A 19,471-nucleotide genomic window follows, 5' to 3' on the forward strand; every position below is an offset into this window, starting at 1 on the left:
ATTCTCCAATTCCCTTCACTTCCTTATTTTTTTTTCACTTCAACACCAGTCTGATTCCAGCTCAGCAAAGACCTCACTGCTGTTGTAGGAAGCCATTTCAACCCGTGCCAGAATGGGGTAAGCATCCTCCGTAAGTCCTCAGCCCCTGGTGCTTCCCTCCACCCAGACCTTCAACTGTCCCTGGGCTTGTCACCACCCCACAGCTCCTGCTTCTCTCAGCTTCTTGAGGGCAGCGTGTTTATCTCCTATTATTAAACTGAATACCCAGTGCAGACATTTAATATGTGTTAATATGTTGGCTAGTTCATTAGATCCTCCCAAATCCTCTCTGGTTAAGGGGCTAGAAAAAGTTTTATTTGCTTCATTCAGTAAATAGGCAGCTGCAACTAGTGAGGAACAGAACTTAAACTAAAATCTGAAATTGAGACCAGTGCTCTCTCTACTGTTCTCTCTCTCTGCCCACTCTTTGCCATGGTTACACACACACACACACACACACACACACACACACACACACACACACCACTGTGAATGAATTCTAGGTCAAGTTAAGATGTTAGCCAGATATTCCAACCACTGTGCTGATATGACTCTAAACAAGTTTGAAAAGTATTTTGCAAGACATTTATGGAAGTAAAAGATATGTTTTTATTTAACCACCAGAACCTCCATAAAAATTGAGACTGTTATTTCTGGAGATTCCAGAATTTCCTTTGAAAGTATCCCCCCTAACTCGAAAGAAAGTCTGATGCAGCCTCATAAATATCTATGTTGTAATAGGTGCTGTGTCACTGAGAACCACTGAAACGGCAGGGTTAAGAGCACAAAAGTGGCGGCAAACCATATATGGCGAAACCCATTTCTTTAAACTTGTGATGAACTCAAGTTCTGCTTTCCATTTTCTCAAAGCTGAAATCAGCCACGCTTTGTCAAACTGAGAGAGGCACACGCATTCAGAACCTTCACTGTCTCCGGTTTCCAGCCTCCGAGGGCTCCATGCCAGACAGACTGAGCATGCGGGCCACACTTGCCATGACAGCCTGGATGGTTTCCTTAGTTTCCAGCTATGAAAACACAGCGATTAGTTTGCCAGGTATCGAAAATGAAGATTTCATCAAAGACTGTGTTCGATTTCATAACAAGTTCCGATCAGAAGTGAATCCAACAGCCAGTGATATGCTATACATGGTAAGGAAAATATCAGTATTCGTGATAGAAGTAAGCTAACGTGTGTTGGTTTTAGAGGTCAGTCCTTGCTAATCCTAAATGCCTTTTTGTTCCCATTGTGATTAACGTGTGCAGTAAATTCACAGTCTGTGATCAAAACGAATCCGGTTTAGCTCTGTTGACTCATCTTTTCTAAGCGAGCTCAGCAAGTACATTTTACTCCTTTTAAATGCTTCCTTTCCTCTGGTCAGAAGATGTTACTTTTTTTTTTTTTTTTTTGTCCCTTTCTTCCCTGTTAATTTTTTGAGGGCTTTTTTTGTTTGTTTGTTTATCTCTAAGTTTACTTTTCTGTTGTTGCTGGCAGAGCATATTGACTTTCTCTGGAAGGCAGCGTGGCATCTCAGGAAAGGATAGGATTTTGAATCAGTCAGGCATGGGCTTGAATGCCAGCTCTGTGGCTGTGAGCTGGTTTTTAATCTTTCTGAGCTCCTCAGGATAGGGGCTGTTGTGTTTATTAAATTATATACACCATGTGAAACACAGCCTTAAGTATTCTGCACATAACAGGCCCTCAGTGAAATGCTGATCTGTGTCCCTCATTTAGATTCTAAATTCCACAAAACAAGATCATCAAGTTTCCCAGTGACCTTATTCAACACTGGGAGACCACACGTACAGGGAGGACCCTTCTCTATTCAGTCATCCGCCATTACCATGCCTCATTCCCCCCCTTCAAATTCTCACTTTGCTCATTCCAGTTACATTTTTTGGTAACAGTTTTCATTCTTTTTGAAAGAAGCTTTATTCAGGAGGCCGGCCACCTGATGAGAAGGCAGACTCTAGTCCAAAAGCCAGCTCCACAGTTTCTGCCTAGCCAAGAAGGCTTTAAAGGGACTGGGCGTGGTTAATTAGGGAGGGGTGCGGTGGCCTGTAACGTTTCCTGATTCGGGGTAGGTTCAGTGGTGCCTCTTTACAGCTTTCAGTGCCTGGCGGTTGAGCAAGAGGTCTAATTCCTGTCTGTGATGGGTGAGGGCTTTCTGTTCTCTCATTGACTGTATGATGCCACATAACCCTCTGATCATCAGTTCCTCATCTTCCAGTGTCTGTACTGATCCCTCTCCAAATCTTTTTCCTCATTGTAGTTGAAAGATCTTTACAAAACCCAATTTTCATTCTCGACCCTCCTACTGTTTAACGTTTCTTTTTGCAGACTTGGGACCCAGCACTAGCGCGAGTTGCACAAACATGGGCAAGAAACTGTCGGTTTGTACACAACGTTCAGCTGCATTCAAGCTACAAGCTGCATCCAAATTTCTCCTCTCTGGGAGAAAACATCTGGGCTGGGTCTCTATCCCTGTTTTCTGCATCTTCAGCCATCACAAACTGGTACGATGAAGTTCAATACTACAACTTCAGGACTCAGAAATGCACCAAAGTCTGTGGCCATTACACTCAGGTAAGTATCTGCCTGCTCCGTATTCTCTTGAAACTATCTCTTCAAAGGCAAAGAGAAAACTGGAATCTGGTGTTAAGAAAATATAGAGTAAGCTGGTGTGCCTGTACATGTCAGAGAGTAGAGCTTACAAGCTTACCTAAAAAAATAAACAAATGGAGCAGACTTCAATAGCAGAGGGGGTGGTGCTTGAAGAGGTTAGTTATGTGTTTAAACGCAAAAGGTGAGGCTCACCAATCTGGACAGACTTTGAGTATTTTGGTAACTGCCTGCCTGGGGCACTTTGTTCCATTTGTGAGCAATCAGAGGACTTTATGAGTGAATGGATTTTCAGGTATGCGTCCTCTATAAAATTTGAGGCAGTTGATTGGGGTCTATAAAATTGGGAGAAACAAGCCTCTCAGACAGAAGCATCAATTCCATAGCCTCCTATTCCTTCAAACATGAACCGAGAGCCTGTGATGGGTCACACAAGGAAGAGAAAAACAATGGTGAGGCCAACATGTAAACTTGTGTAAACCATTCTGTGGCTATTCTGCCCCCATTGAGATTTTTTTTTTTTTTTTTTTAACTCAGGTTGGTTTTGGTTTCCTAACCCTAAGGCATGTTTGCAACGTGATGTCAACAAGTCCTTGGGTAGCATGTCTATTGTCTTACTATCCTGCCTCCTGATCCTGGTCACAGTTCATTTATTTACTTTTCTTCCTGGCAGTCCTTGTCAAGCCAATAAGTAAGGGTGCTGAACCTATGTCTGACTGCTTCTTATATACAAAAATTCGCTGAAGTGAGGTATGAGGGTACAAACATTTCTAACAAGGCAGTTAACTTGGAATAATAGGTGTTTTTAAAGAGTAAAATGTTGTTGGAAAAAGTCTCAGGGCAGCTCAGCCTCATAGAGCCTCTGATCGCGCTGGTGTTGTTACAGGTGAAACAAGTTTGGCACAGATATTTACTATCATGATGTGAGGGGAAGGGTGGATTTCAGTGAAATTTTCATCTCTAGATTATTATAGGCAAGAATGAGCTATCAAACCACCAGCAATCTTGGTCCCTTTCTTGAAAATATGAGTTAGGTTTCCCCTAGACTTATCCCATAAACAATTAATCTTGGCTTATGTTTACAAAAAATTTTAACCAGAAAAGTGATTCCATCAGAATCCCACAAATCCTAGAAAGCAAGAAAGCTAAATCCAGTTTGCCCACAAGCGGCACTGGTACCATTAACCATTGCACTGTTTAAATTTTTTTTTAAGTTTATTTATCTATTTTGAGAGAGAGACAGCATGAGCAGGGGAGGGGGAGAGAGAGAGAGAATTCCAAGCAGGCTCTACACTGTCAGCACAGCCTGATAGGGGGCTTAAACCCATGAAACCGTGAGATCATGATCTGAGCTGAGATAAAGAGTCGAACACTTAACCGACTGAGCCACCCAGGCGCCCCAACATTGCACTGTTTAAGTCTCCAAAAATAATTGTCAGTTTGAGGGTACGGACTCTCATTCAGTCAGTGTTTAAGCTTCTATCATATGCCAGGCACTGTGTAAGGCACTCACTGATCATATGTTGTAGTGCAGATTCCTGCAAAACAGAGCCTGGAACAATAGCTTATGTCCTACCGCTTTATTTTTTTAATGTTTATTTATTTTGAGACAGAAAGCACACAAGTGTGGGGGGGGGGCAGAGAGAGGGGGGAGAGAAAATCCCAAGCAGGGTCTCTCCTGTCAGCACAGAGACCTGTGTGGGGCTCTACTCATGAATCAAGAGATGGTGACCTGAGCCAAAATCAAGAGTGGGATGCTTAGCCAACTGGGCCACCCAGGTGCCCCAGTCCTAACACTTAATTGAGGAGTACCATCACCAAGAAGTAAAAGTGAGGAGAAATGGGGGTGGTGCAAGGAATGAGGGACACAGATGGCAATGACCCCTGACCTTTAGGAATTGACCTTCTTTGGGGAGAGACCAATGTGTAAGTGGCTGTAATACAATGCATTGTTGGTGTAATTTGGAGAAACTGACAAGTTGCTATGTGAACAAAGAGGGCAGAGCAACTTATCTGGACAAAGGGGGGTATGGAGACATAGGAGTTATTTACACAGCAGGAGCCATATCACTTGGTTCTTGAGAACTAACGGAGAGCTTATCAAATGAAAAAGAAAAGGAGAAGAACTCCAGGCAAAACTGAAAAGGGGTACAAGGTAGACAGAGTGTACAAATGAGCCTTGTACTTCAGAAGCGTGGCTAGTAGCTCACCACAACAAATATGCAAAGATCTAAAGACTGTCATATCAGCCACAGACTCCTGAACCATGCAGTTAAGACACTCCATGTCCATCCTTCCAGGGACTCAAAACAAGAGGAGGAAACTTGATTTTACATCCGTCACATAGACCTGAGATTTCAGAGATGGCCCTCCCCAAATTAGCTGAGCTTATTTGTAAATGTTCCCTTTCAATATAGGACAAAAAAAGGAGAGCTAACATTTCAGATATGAGAAAATTCACTTCCTTACATACAGGTATCAGAGCCCAAGCTGAGTGATCCCTAATCTGCTCTCGCAAGGAGACCACTACATTCTACCCCCAATTCTGAAAAGCAAGCCTTTTCCTGGAGAGGAAGTCCAGGGACCCCATGGGTCAGACATAATGCATCCACAGCAACCATTTTTTTAAAAAATGTTTATTTATTTTTGAGAGACAGAGTGCAAGCAGGGGAGGGGCAGAAAGAGAGGGAGACCCAGAATCCGAAGCAGGCCCCAGGGCCTAAGCTGGCAGCACAGAGCCAAATGGGAGGCTGGAACCCACAAACCATGAGATCACAACCGAGGTTTAACCAACTGAGCCATCTAGGTGCCCCCGCAGCAACCACTTTTAAGTGAGTGTGGTACTCAGCTCTCCGTGGTTAAAGAAACCATTCAAATCTTATCACAAACCTGTCAGAGAACCACTATCATCCATAGATGAGACAACAGGCTCAGAGAAGTTAGGAAGTTGTTTTCCCACATCTTATGTGCCCACTTGTGTAGACCTAACCTCAGCTGGTCCACCTTAGACCCCCTGAAAACAAACCCTAGTCCCCCTGCATGGTCCCATTTCTGCTCCAACAAGATGAGAGAAACTATCATGAACCAGGAGAAACAAGTCAAACTAAAAGCATAAATATGCATTGGTGGGAAAGGAACTGTCCACCTAAAGAAGAAGGTGATTCTGGGGTGCCTGAATGGCTCAGTCTGTCTACAGCTCAGGTCATGATCTCAGTTCGTGAGATGGAGCCCCACTTGGGGCTCTGTGCTGTCAGCACAGAGCCTGCACGGGATCCTCTGTCTCCCTCTCTCTGCTCCTCTCCCCCCACTTCAAAAATAAATAAACATTAAAAAAAGAGAAGAAGGTGGTTCATAGAACCGCTACAGCAGATGATAAAAAACTTCAGTTCTCCTTAAAGAAGTTAGGGTTGAATGCTATCTCCGGTATTGAAGAAGTGAATATGTTCACAAACCAAGGAATGGCGATCCACTTCCACGAGCCTAAAGTTCAGGCATCTGGGGCAGTAAACACTTTCACATTCCAGGCCATACTGAGACCAAGCAGCTGACAGAAATTCTGCCCAGTATCTTAAACCAACTTGGTGCAGTCTGGCTAGTTTGGGAAGACCAGCTGAAGCTCTGCCCACACAGTCCCTGGACAGAAAAGCACCACTCGCTACCGGAGAGGAGGAGGAGAATGAAGTTCTAGATCTCGTGGAGAATTTTGATGAAGCTTCCAAGAAGGAAGCAAACTGAACGGAGTCAACTTCTGAAGACAGAGCTTGAAGAAGTTACTGGGAGCTGCTATTTTGTACTATGACTGCTTTTTAGAATTCTGTTCATGGATCTGATAAAATCTAGATCTCTAATATTTTTAAGCCCAAGCCCCTTGGACAGCGTAGCGTTTTTTAGTTTTTGCTTATACACAATTCATTCTTTGCAGCTAATTAAGCTGAAGAGGCCTGAGAATAAAGTTTGAAACAAGGTTAATAAAGTTTTTTTGCCGGGGTGCTTGGGTGGCTCAGTCAGTTGGGCGTCCGACTTCAGCTCAGGTCATGATCTCACAGTCTGTAAGTTCGAGCCCCGCGTCGAGCTTTGTGCTGACAGCTCAGAGCCTGGAGGCTGCTTCGGAGTCTGTGTGTGTGTGTCTCTCTCTCTGACCCTCCCCTGTTGATGCTCTGTCTCTCTCTGTCTCAAAAATAAACATTAAAAATAAAGGGGTTTTTTTTGCCTAGTTAAAAAAAAAAAAAAGAAGAAGAAGGATTTGTTTGCCCAGTGTCACAAAACTAATAAGAGGAAGAGCTGGGATCCAGATATCGGGTATATTGTAAGGATTAAGTAATGGAATGTCTGTAAGTTATAATAAAATGCTGCTACTTAGGCATTAAACAAAGGTTAGATCTCCTCCATGAGCTGGTTTTCCGCCAATTATATAGGAAGAACACTTTGACAGCTTGGTTAAAGATGCCTTTACATTAAAATTTGATGTTTTCATCCTTGTAAGAAATCTTACTGGGAGATTCAAGACTACTCAGTTGCCATTGTAAATTCTTGCTAGAAATTACCTCAAGTGGCTATTATAATAGCCCACTTATCCTCATCTTCTATTAATAAAAACAAGCTATTTTCAGATTTTGGCTGGTGAGGGGTGGTTGTACAGAGTAAAGATAATAGATTTAGATCCAATCATTATCTCCTAAAGATGTGATATTTCTTGACACATAAATTCCCCCTTATTTTTGTGTTCACTAGAGATAGATTTGCACTAAGAATTTTGGTATATTAATATCGGATATTAGATATTTTATTGCTGGCAGCTCACCTTTGTAACATTTGGTAACAGAATGGTTCGACTTAAGTGTATGGGCGGGGCAGCAGTTTAGGTGTGGTAATGTTGAGAATGCCCACTAGATGGCACCATTGATCGCATTTTTGGTTTTATCCCCACCTCCCCCACCAACTGGTAGCCGCTTATTTTTACACTGTTACAGACTAATAAAGTGGGACGTTTCACAGTTTCTCTACCTGGTTTTATATATGTTGCAGCGTTACCATACTTCTGATAATAGTGCCTGATAATGAGTCGGATGGACTCATACTGAGACTTGAAAGATGGTGGGAAGATGTTAACTCCAAAGGAGAGACATACCTGCCCCTAGTAGGTTCCCCAGATGTGCCGTTTTTTGTTAGAAAGGCTTTTGTTAGAAAAGCAGGCTTTCCCTGCTTCTGCTAGAAGGGAAAACAGCATTTTGCTCAGGGCATGGATTGCCCTCATAGTACTTTGTGGTCAAGTAGAAGTACGTTCCAACTTCCACCAATAAAAATAGAGGCAATACTTCTTTAGTGATGTGTTAAACATGATGTTGCACGTAAAGTGCTTAACATTACCTTGGCACCAAGTAAATTCCCGATAATCAGTAGTTCTCATTATTTTTTTTATAATTAGGTTTTTTTTTTTTTACCATATTAAAAGAAATGAAAGCACACAATAGGAATCTGCCTGAAACGAGAGTTTTCAAAGATTTTAAAACAAGAAAATTAGTAGAGAATAAAACATGAACATTTGCTGACTGCTTGCCATGTGCCAGCAGTTCTAAGCACTTTCTTACTATCCCATTTAAAATGTCAAAATAAGCCTTAGAGTTGAGAGCATTATCCTCACTAAATAGTCGAGGAAGCGAAGGGCAAGGTCGCACAGTGAGTGGCCAAGCTGGAATATGAACTCAGTCTTTGTGGCCCCAGAGCCCACAAGTTGAAGCCAGAATCTGAGTGTCCATACAGCCTTTAAAAAAAATTTTTTTAACGTTTTTGTTTTGTTTTGTTTTGTTTTATTTGAGAGACAGAGACAGAGTGCAAGCCAGGAGGGGCAGAGAGAGAGGGAGACACAGAATCCAAAGCAGGCTCCAGGCTGTGAGCTGTCGGCACAGAGCCCATCGCGGGGCTCCAACTCACAGACCACGAGATCATGACCTGAGCTGAAGTCTGATTCTTTTTTTTTTTTTTTAATGTTTATTTTTGAGAGAGAGGCAGAGTGCAAGTGGAAGAAGGGCAGAGAGAGAGGGAGACACAGAATCTGAAGCAGGGTCCAGGCCCTGAGCTGTCAGCACAGAGCCGACGTGGGGCTTGAACCCATGAACTGTGAGATCATGACCTGAGCTGAAGTCAGATGCTTAGCTGAGCCACCCAAGCGCCCTGTCAATGTCCATAAAGCTTTTAACAAGGGACCGACTTGAATGGATAACTAAACTGTGGGACATCCATGCAATCAAGAAGTGAACCCAACAGTATGAATGGGTCTCAAATACTTAATGCTCAGTGAAAGATGACAGAGTGAAAAAAACCTTTTAAACTGACCCCATTTATATAAAATTCTGGGAAAAAGCAAAAGTAGAGAGACAGAGAACAGATTAGTGATTGTCAGGGGGTGGGGGTAGGAGCCAACCACAAAGGAACACAAGGGAACTTTCTGGGGTGATGGAAATATTCTAGGTCTTGAATATGGCGGTGGCTACACAACTATGTTTTTATCAAAATTCATGGAACTGTACACCTAAAAAGGATGGATTTTATTGTGTTAATTACAACTTGACTTTAAAGGAGAAAACACCAATGAAAACAAAATGGTAACTAACATTGCATGCCCTTGGAAAAAAAGAGACTGGAAAAGAAAAGTAAAAGACAGTAAGACAAAAGAAACAGCATTAAAGGTGTGTGTGTGGGAAGCCCAAAGATATAGAATACTTGGAGAAAGTGCTCAAGGACCAAAGGATAAAAAATAAATATAAAATGATTGATAGTGGTGATAGTAAAAGGAATACAGACAACATTGCACCCAATTAGCATGCATATTAATCACCTGAGGAACTTGTTAAAATATAGATTTTGTTCTTTTTTAGGGCTAAGTAATATTCCCATATATGTAATACATTTTCCTGAAGAAGAAATTCTGGTATTTGCAACAACATGGATGGACCTAGAGGGTATTATGGTAGTGAAATAAGTCAGGCCAAGAAAGGCAAATACCATATGGTCTCACATACATGTGGAATCCAAACAAGAAACAAACTCTTGAAAGAGAGAAAAGACTAGTGGTTGTTGGGATGGGGTGGGGAGACAAAATGAGTAAATGTGGTCAAAAGCTCAAACTTACAGTTATAAAATAACTAAGTCCTGGGGATGTAAAGTACAGCATGTCAACTATAGTTAACACTGTATTGTATATTTGAGAGTTCCTAAGAGAGTAAATCTTAAAAGTTCTCATCACAAGAAAAAAAATTTGTAACTATATGGTGATGGATGTGTCAAATAACAAAAGTTCAAGTAGATTTTAAAGATCTAATTGGTTTTATGAACTAATCCATGAATCAGGTAGCATCCCATCTAGCAAGTAGAGGGGAGCTCTAAAGGGCTATAGAAAGGGAAAGGTGTTTTTAAAAAAAAAAAAAAAAAAAAAAATATATATATATATATATATATATATATATATATATATATATATATATATATTTATTTGGGCTGGGGGCAGGGAAGAGAGTGAGGAGGAGAGAGAGTCCCAAGCAGGCTTGCATCAGTGCAGAGCTCGACGTGGGGCTCGAGCCCACAAACCGTGAGATCATGACCTGAGCCAAAATCAAGAGTTGGATGCTCAACTGACTGAGCCACCCCGGCACCCAAAGGAGTGCATTTAATTTCTGGCTTATCTCTAGTGTCTAGATACTAGCTCTTTAAACAGCTTTTTTCTTTAGGCTCCATTGACACCAAACACTCTTGGTTAAGACGAGCTATGTAATTTGTGGGGCCTACTGCAAAATGAAAATGTAAAGTCCCTTGTTCAAAAGTCAGGGGGAAAATGCCACTAAATGTGGGAAAATAGGTGACAACGTTGAACTAAATCAAGTATGGAGTCTTCCCACTGTGGGGTCCAGGGCGACAGCATAGGCCCCTCTCCCTGAAGAAGCTGGCTCTGTTCTTGGTTTTCCTCCCATGCCACTCACCACCCTTTTTCCATCTAGACTTGATCTAGGTAATAATCTAGAGACGGTCACATTCAGCAGCAAAGTCACTCTGCACTTGGACGTTTAATTAGGCGTCTCAAAGAGAATGGGACTTGAACGGAAGCCCTGTCCATACTCCCACCCACCCTGCTCCTTCCCTTCCACCATCTCAGTAAATGTTACTCAGGCCCCAAATGATCCCTCTCACCTCACACTCAAGGCAAAAGCAAATCCTTTCAGCTGTACCTAGAGCTAAAGCATGAACTTGATGGATTCCCAGGAACCCGCGACTGCCACCCAAGTGTGGGTCACCGTCTTCTCTTGCTTGCACCCCTGGAACAGCCTCCCAAATGCCCTCCCTCTTTCTTCCCTTGCTCTTCTCAGTCCATTTACTTCATGACAACCAAGTGATCTTTCTGACGCAAAAAGGAGCCTGTGCTCACTTGCTTACGAGATTCCCCACGACCTGCCCCTCTGCCTCCTTCCTCAATGCCAATGACTCTCCCCACTCACTGGATCCCAGCTCTGCCTGCTTCTTTCTGCCACTGTCACCGCCGCGCCGTCCCACCTCAGGGCCTCTGTGCCGCTGCTGTCTCCACACGGAAGGCTCTTCCTCCCACGTTGCGGTCTCCTGCGAGGTCATCCCCAGCGCTGCCCCCTGCAGGCCTCAGCTCCAAGGCCTCCTCCAGCGCCCCCTTCTCTGGGCTGTCACGATGGGCCCCCCACCCCAGCACGATTTTATTTTATTTCAAATGCCAAAATGATCTTAGTATCATTTATATGTTTATTTCACACACTCACACCCCAATAATAATTACAAGTCTTGTTTCTGAGTTCTCAGCACCTAGGAGTCCCCTGGTAATAACTGCTCCACCTAAACAAGAGTGAACACACCTCACCGCGTTTATGAAGTCCTAATCATACTCCAATGTTCTCTTTATCGTCTCTCTCTCTCACTACAAATCCTTATTTCAGGTTGTTTGGGCAGCTAGTTACAAAGTGGGCTGTGCAGTACAGTATTGTCCCAGCGTTCAGGGCACCGGTATTTCCCACGGAGCGCTTTTCATATGCAACTACGGACCAGGGTAAGTACCCAAATCGATTCTTCTAAGAAAAACTTCTTAAATCTATTTTAGAAGTATTAATCTTCATTACAGAAAATTGGGATAATAAAGAAAGGGTAAAAAAGAAAATTAATATCCCCTTAATTCCTCTAACCCAGAGATCTACTCCATTAACATCTGGTACATTTAAAAAATATATATACATGTGTGTTTGTGTGTCTGTGTGCACCCCTTACAAATGCTATATAAATACACACACAACATATATGTTTAGAGTGGCAACACTAAAATGTTTGCAGGGACATAGATTAATTGGAAATGGTAATATACCACGGAATAGGAGGACTGATGTTACTCTATTGGTTTATTAAAAACTTGGCATGTTTTACAGAATTTTCAAAGCAAAAATAAATTGAGAATTTCTCAATTTATGTAATTTATTTCATTTACTTCTGAAAGTTTTGTTTTTGAAACGGATACAATTTTTCTCCCTTGGAAAACAGAGTAGACCCATGATATGCCACCTACCACCTTTCTTTTCTTTTTTCTTTTCTTTTCTTTTCTTTTCTTTTCTTTTCTTTTCTTTTCTTTTCTTTTCTTTTCTTTTCTTTTCTTTTTTCTTTCTTTCTTTCTTTCTTTCTTTCTTTCTTTCTTTCTTTCTTTCTTTCTTTCTTTCTTTCTTTCTTTCTTTCTTTCTTTCACCATTTATTCATTTTTGAGAGATAGAGACAGAGCATGAGTGGGGAAGGGGCAGAGAGAGGGGGACACAGAATCCAAAGCAGGCTCCAGGCTCTGAGCTGTCAGCACAGAGCCCAACGCGGGCTGGAACTCTTGAACTGCCAGATCACGACCTGAGCCAAAGTCGGACACTCAATGCTCAACCAACTGAGCCACCCAGGTGCCCCTCCCCCCACCTTTCTTTAAACTTCTATATGTATGCTTATGCATCATACACATTATTTAGAAAATGGATATCATACTGGAAATGCACAGTTTCTACTTTTTACTTAAAATTATACCATGAGCATTTTCCACATCATTAAAATTTTAAACGTGATATCAATAATTATAAAAATATGAGAGTACTGTTTCATGAAAATGATGCCAAAGGTGAAGAAGGAAGTACCTGCCCCTCCCAAAGCCAAAGCAAAGGCTTTGAAAACCAAGAAAGTGGTGCTGAAAGGCATTCACAGGCACTTAAAAAAAGATCCACATGTCAGCTACCTTCCAATGGCCCAAGACACTGAGTCTCCAAATGCAGCCCAAGTATCTTTGAACAAGTGCTCCTGGGAGAAACAAGCTTGACCACTATGTCATCATCAAGTTCCCCCAACTACCAAGTCGACCATGAAGAAAGTAGAAGACAAAACACTTGTGTTCATTGTGGTGCCACCAAGCATCAGATCAGACAGGCTGTGAAGAAGCTCTATGACATTGACATGGCCAAGGTCAACATCCTGATCAGGCCCAATGGAGAGAAGGCATATGTTTGACTGGCTCCTGACTATGATGCTTTGGATGTTCTCAACAAAACTGCGATCATGTAAACTGAATCCAGCTGGTTAAATATAAATTTTTTCACCATAAAAAAAATGAGAGTAATACTGATAAAATATTTACCATATGTTAAGCACTTTTCTAAGTGCTTCATACATATTAACTTACTTAATCTTCATGAAAAGTCTTGAGATGGGTCCTGTTACCACCCCTGTTTGGCAGATAAGAAAACTGAGGCACTGATGGAGTGAGTAGTCTACCAGGGTTCCACAGTTGGTGACACTATGTCATAGTGTCTGTGGACTGGACATAGTGTCTATGTTACTGGACTGTGACCTGGGCTGTCTGGCTTCTGAGTCTGTGCTTAGGTGGTCACATGACAGCTCATCCTATTGAAGAAGTTAGATTGTTCTCTGCATTTTCTTTTAATATTAGATGAACAACCTTGAATGTAAGTCTTCAGTCACATCTATTTCCCTACAATTTCTAGAAATAGTATACTAAGTAAAAGGTTTGAACATCTTTATGTTTTTAAAAGTGCTTATGGCCAAATTATTCTACACTATTATTATATCAATTTATACTTCTTCATTAGTACTGGATATTATAATTTTTTAGTATTTTCTAATTTGAGAGAAACTGTTATTTTATGTTTCTTTTGCATCTCTTTGACCACTGGTGATTATAAATTTTCACCTGATTGCCTATTTACATTCCTTCTTTTGTGAACCATATGGTCTGCTCATTTTTCTACCAGAGTGATTTTCTTAATGATTTATAGTAGTTTATATTTTAAAGCTTTAACTCTTTGCCATATATACACCAATCTTTTTCTTTAATTTGTTGCCCTAGAATTATGTTTGGATTTTACCAATCTTTGGGATTCCAGAAGATTTGTTAGAAGAAGCCTCTCTTTCTTTCCCTGAAGTAATGTTCTGAAGAAACGTTGGATAGTCTGATTGAGTGTAGGTGGGGTAAAAGGATTAAAAGCAGGTGTCATTCAGAAGAGAATAGCTTTGACCTAAAATCCCTAAGTCAGAAAACAAGGAAAACCTAGGAAAAACTAGCCAAAGCCATTAAATCAATCAATGGTGACTCTTCATGACATTTACATAGCTTAATGGTTACGATACAGGGTCTTGAGAACCCACCACCTTGGTTCACTTGACCTTGGACAAGTTACTTAACCTCTCTGAATCTGTTTCCTCTGTAAAAAATTGGGATAATAATAGTACCAGCTACTTATCAAGTAGCTATGAAAATTAAACAAGAAAGTTATGTAAAACACCAACTATATCTAATACCTGGCAATGGTATTACATTATTTGAGATTATTAGAGAAGTATTCATAATTACTATTGTTGTTATAATAAAAAGGCACAAATGAAAATTCTCCTGGTTTAGCCTATTTACCTTTTAGTGTTATAAACAAGAAGTTGTAAAGCTCATAACCAGTTTTAATGCTTCTATAGAGTTAACATTCATTTATTCATACAAATAAGTAGATTCATACAATCATCCAACAAATATTTGTTTACTGAGATGCAAAGGAGAACCACCCAGACACAGTCCCTGCTTTTATGGAATTTCTATTTCTATGGAATTTCTATGGGGCAGATAGACAATAAACTGCATTATGATAGGAGTAATGAAGGAAATACAATATGATACTGTAATCAACACTATCAATTGGCAGGACCCTTTGTTGGATAAAATGATGTATTTAAGCACAGGCATGAAGATTAGAAAGGAACCAGACTCATGAAGAACTTCAGGAACAGATGTCTGCTGCAGAAAACACCTGAAAAGCTTCTGTGGAAAGGATGCCAAAACAGGTCAGGATGCTTGCATCACTGAATCAGATGAAACGGGGAAGGAGGCAGTTCAGCCCTTGCAAGGCAGTGTAGGCCATGGTAAATTTAACTTTATTCACATCCCAAGAGGAATCATCCAAGTATTTTCAGCAAGGGAGTGACAAGACCTGCCTTACATTTGGAGATCACTCTGAATGACATGTGGGAAATGGATTGGAGGGCATAAGGGAGAAGCACAGAGACCAGTTAGGGATGTCCTCATTATCTTCTGCCTTCTCAGCTTGTTTTCCTCCTTCCATGTACAAAAAGTCACATAATTAGCCCACATAATTCTAGGAAGTCCAGTATCCTCTCCATACTTCTGAGATTTCCTAAGAGTGGGGTGCAGGGTGCTTAATTCTCTAGTCACCTGTAACTCAATCTCTGGAGTCATTCATTGCCCAGACCGGTTTTGGCCCCTCCTCCTAGCTGCTAGGGGTCATTCTGATCTGCATTTTTCACATACACAACTCTCTCTTCAAGCCCCTGGGCCCCTCTGAGCAAGGCTATCTTGTGATTAGTGGGAGAAAGGATTACAGCACAGAAGAGGAAATGACAACCTTGACTATGTAGTATCTACAGGGTACGAATATACCCTTTGAGAACCCTTACTCACATTTATCTTTTTCTTTAAAGATCTTCTCTCAGGGGGCCTGGCTGCTCAGTCAGTAGAGCATGTGACCCAGGGTCCTGAGTTCGAGTCCCATGTTGGCCAAAGAGATTACTCAAAAAAAAAAAAAAAAAAAAAAAAAGTCTTTTCCTCAGTCCCAGGGCCCCAACCCTTTCTCCCTCAGGCTGCCAGGGGAAACACTAAAACTTCCTGCTTCTTTATGGATGGAATACATCAGGGCCCTTTGTGTCAATTGTTCCTATCCAGACAAATCCAGGCCTTTCCAGTAGCATGTCTCTCAGGATGAATTGTGCCATTTCCCTAGAATTCACAACTGCTTTTTGTTTTTAGCCAGTTTTTGAAGTAGTAATTTCTCCCTCTTGATAGTTTTCACAATTCAACAAAGAATGAAATAGCATAAATGATTTTATTCTAGAACTTGCCCTCTCAAAGAGTATGGTGCTCTTTAATAATGAAAATATCCCCAGACTAATATGCACTTTGGGCAATTATTATCAGAATCACTATATTCCTTTGACTGTTTCCCACAGTGTAAAGCAAGCATGAGGATAAACAGAGTTTCTAAAACAACCTAAATTAATTTGGAGCCAAATAAGATTAGAACTCATATTTTGGGTTGGAAAGGAGGTGTTAATGAAAGTAATGTGTCCTTAACTTTGGTTTAAGGACAAACCTTTTTTGTTTCTAAAAAAAGTTTCTAAAGTATTAGGGGAGGGGAGTTGAGTCCATGAACTTGGATTAGAAAAGTTACATCTTTATTTTCACTAACCTCTAATGAAACTATTTTGGGGTGCCTGGGTGGCTCAGTCAGTTAAGTGTCCAACTTCAGCTCAGGTCATGATCTCACAGGTCGTGGGTTCAGGCCCTGCATCGGGCTCTGTGCTGACAGCTGTGAGCCTGGAGCCTGCTTCAAATTCTGTCTTCCTCTCTCCCTCCCCCTCCCCTGCTCATGCTCTCTCTCTCTCTCTCTCTCTCTCTCTCAAAAATAAAAAACAGTAAACATTAAAAAAAACATTGTGAATTAAGACAACACTTCAGTCGTATCAGCAGTGTGTATGACTTTGTTAGTACTACTTCTATCTTTGTAAGTATCAGATATTTTCATATCACATTCTACTCGCAGCAGATAACTCAAAATATGGTTTTAATCTTCATTAAAGTTACTGATTATTAAACTTCTTGCTAGGTCTTATTTAATACTTAATAGGGAAGCACATATTGTTCCATCACAAACTACGGAGGCTTGCTAAACTGAGAAGAGCAAATGTGGGTCATGTTACCTTAGGATGGACAGTGTTTTGGATGGTGGTGTATACAGGCCAGATAGTAGGTAGAGGGAGTGTTGCCCTGGAGTCAGACACATCTAGGTTTTATTGTGATTCGGATATGTGTATGCTGTAATTTTTGTTAAGTTAATTTCTTAGAGCTTTAGTTTCCTTATGTGTCAAATAAAACTTCCAGAATTGTCATAATAATTAAATGAAATGGTGTAGGTGAAGACACAGGTTCACAGACATAGTCCCATGGAGGGAACTCTGCAAATATGAACAGGCTTCTATTTCCGCTTCCCTCACCAACCCTCTAAATCTGTGGACTTCCATCCTGCAGAAAAGATGAGTAGCAAATTTCATTGCAACAACAACAAAAACCCACCTCTCCTAATGGACAGCTTTTTTCTACTTTATAGACAATACAGAAGTTGGCCATACAGAGAAGGGTCCACCTGCAGTGCCTGCCCCAATGATGACAAGTGTTTGGATAATCTCTGCAGTGAGTAAAAGGAAAACTCTACCAATAATACAATGTGTTTGAAACTATTAGAACTTTCTACAGAGCTAAGAATGCAAATGTTTGCTTTCTCCTAATAGCTGTTTTCATGGAAGTTGGCATCAGGCAGCAATCAAATCAATGGCTTACTGTCCTAGTAATGAACATATATTTAAGGTCAACTTAGGGAAGCAAAGAATGGCCTTCTTCTGTAACTCTAATCATTACCACAAAAAGTGACTAAGATAGGAGCTGTAGACCCAAGGTTTGCTGAATTTCAGCAAGATCAAAACAACTGATTTGTAAACACTGAGTTGTCATCTTCAATCCCAGTACCGCAACGCTTTTTTGATCAGCTTTCTGAGCCAGTCATCTCTTTCCCAGTTCGACCATCCTTTATTTCATTCACAGCAGTTTTGTTAAGAGAACTTAGTAAAGTGCAGCCTCTATGCGACAAACATCTCCTCAGGGTATCAACGTATCAACTGGATATTTCCTTTCGTGTTGCTACAACACTACAAAGCATATTATTTTTTTCCAAGTGAGGCAGTATAAAGTAGGAGTTAGAACCACACATTTTATTTTCTTTTAAGTTTATTTTTATTTTGAGAGGGAGATAGAGAGCAAGCAGGGGAGGGGCAGAGAGGGAGACAGAATCCTAAGCAGGCTCTGCGCTGCAAGCACAGAGCCTGATGCGGGGCTTGAACTCAGGAGTCACGAGATCATGATCTGAGTCGAAGTCAAGAGTCAGACACTGAACCAACTGAGAGGCACCCAGGCGCCCTAGAACCACGCATTTTAAAAACCACATGCCCAGGTTCAATTTCCAGTTCCACCACCGTGACCTGGGGCAACTGTCTAAACAGATTTCCTCAGCAATAGAATGTAGATGGTGGGGCCTCTTCACAGGTTTGGTGAATCAAATCAATGAAAAAAGAAAACAACACTTCTATTTAGAACAAGAGCCTAGCATACAGTAGCACTCAATAAATATTACCTATTATCCACAAATACATCCTCCCAAACTCAACTCCCAAATGTTGAGTTGGCTCTTGGTGTTTTCTTTATCCCCAAACTTTGAGACTTTTTATGCCCATGAACGATTCTCATGATGCTTCTTTAAAATCTGTGGTGAAAACTGAGACAATTATTTTTAAATTATTTAAAGAGTAATTTAATTGTTGCCACTGGTTCACTGTCTTTCCTGCTGGATTCTAAATTCCAAACAAGTAGGAATTATGCGTGATTCACTTATACCCTAGTCTGGCTGGCAAATAAGCACTAATCTGGATGTATGTTTCCTTAAAAAAATCATTCCTCCTCTTTAAAAATCTAGATAATTAGTAACACCACCTCCAAAATGACAAGAAAAGCTCCTTTTGGCTTTTTAGCTTTTCATTTTAGGTGTATCTTGAAATGGCCTCTGAAACTTCAGAAAATTAAGGCTGTGGTCCAATAATGAAAAGCTCCTGGGCTCTTAAGAAAAATAAAGGGAAAACATGCTAATTTGCATGGGGGTAAGGGTTAGAGGACAGAAGCTTTCATTTAACAGGGGCGCCTGGGTGGCTCAGTTGGTTGAGCAGACCGCTCAGGTCATGATCTTGAGGTTTGTGGGTTCGGGCCCCGCGTCAGGCTCTGTGCTGACAGTGCAGAGCCTGGAGCCTGCTTCAGATTCTATGTCTCTTTCTCTCTCTGCCCCTCCCCCGCTTGCATTCGGTCTCTCAAAAAATAAACATTAAAAAAAAGCTTTTAACAGATTCCATCTTTGACAAATTATGGTAAATATTGGAGGAACAAATTCCTTTCTGGTCCTTTAGGTACTGTTGGCAGGTTCAATAAATACCCATGGAGGCCAAATCAGCATGGCTTTTACATAATGTGCTGGGTATATCAGCGGTACACGGGATGATTTTAGCTAGTGCATGAATGTCCATTTGTCTCGATATTCAAGAGTTGAATATTTAACATTTAAAAAACGTATATGTAAGAAAAAATATAACTAGCACAGCACATCCTTGATTTCATGG

General features: G+C 41.0%; 1 protein-coding gene and 1 pseudogene across 3 annotated transcripts in view; both read left to right on the forward strand.

Annotated features, from left to right (window-relative positions):
* The window catches only part of GLIPR1 (GLI pathogenesis related 1), a 37,647-nt gene that overhangs the window by 17,006 nt on the left and 1,170 nt on the right, over positions 1-19,471 (forward strand). For all 3 annotated transcript variants that reach the window (XM_045062087.1, XM_045062088.1, XM_019835243.3), the window contains 4 exons: positions 910-1,188; positions 2,378-2,623; positions 11,608-11,717; positions 17,365-17,447. In XM_045062087.1, the coding sequence (XP_044918022.1) occupies positions 997-1,188; positions 2,378-2,623; positions 11,608-11,717; positions 17,365-17,447 (631 nt within the window). In that variant the 5' untranslated portion in view covers positions 910-996. The remainder of the gene's footprint in view (positions 1-909; positions 1,189-2,377; positions 2,624-11,607; positions 11,718-17,364; positions 17,448-19,471) is intronic.
* LOC109501671 lies at positions 2,630-6,744 on the forward strand (annotated as a pseudogene).

Source organism: Felis catus, chromosome B4 (assembly GCF_018350175.1).
Source record: "Felis catus isolate Fca126 chromosome B4, F.catus_Fca126_mat1.0, whole genome shotgun sequence".
NCBI lineage: Eukaryota > Metazoa > Chordata > Mammalia > Carnivora > Felidae > Felis > Felis catus.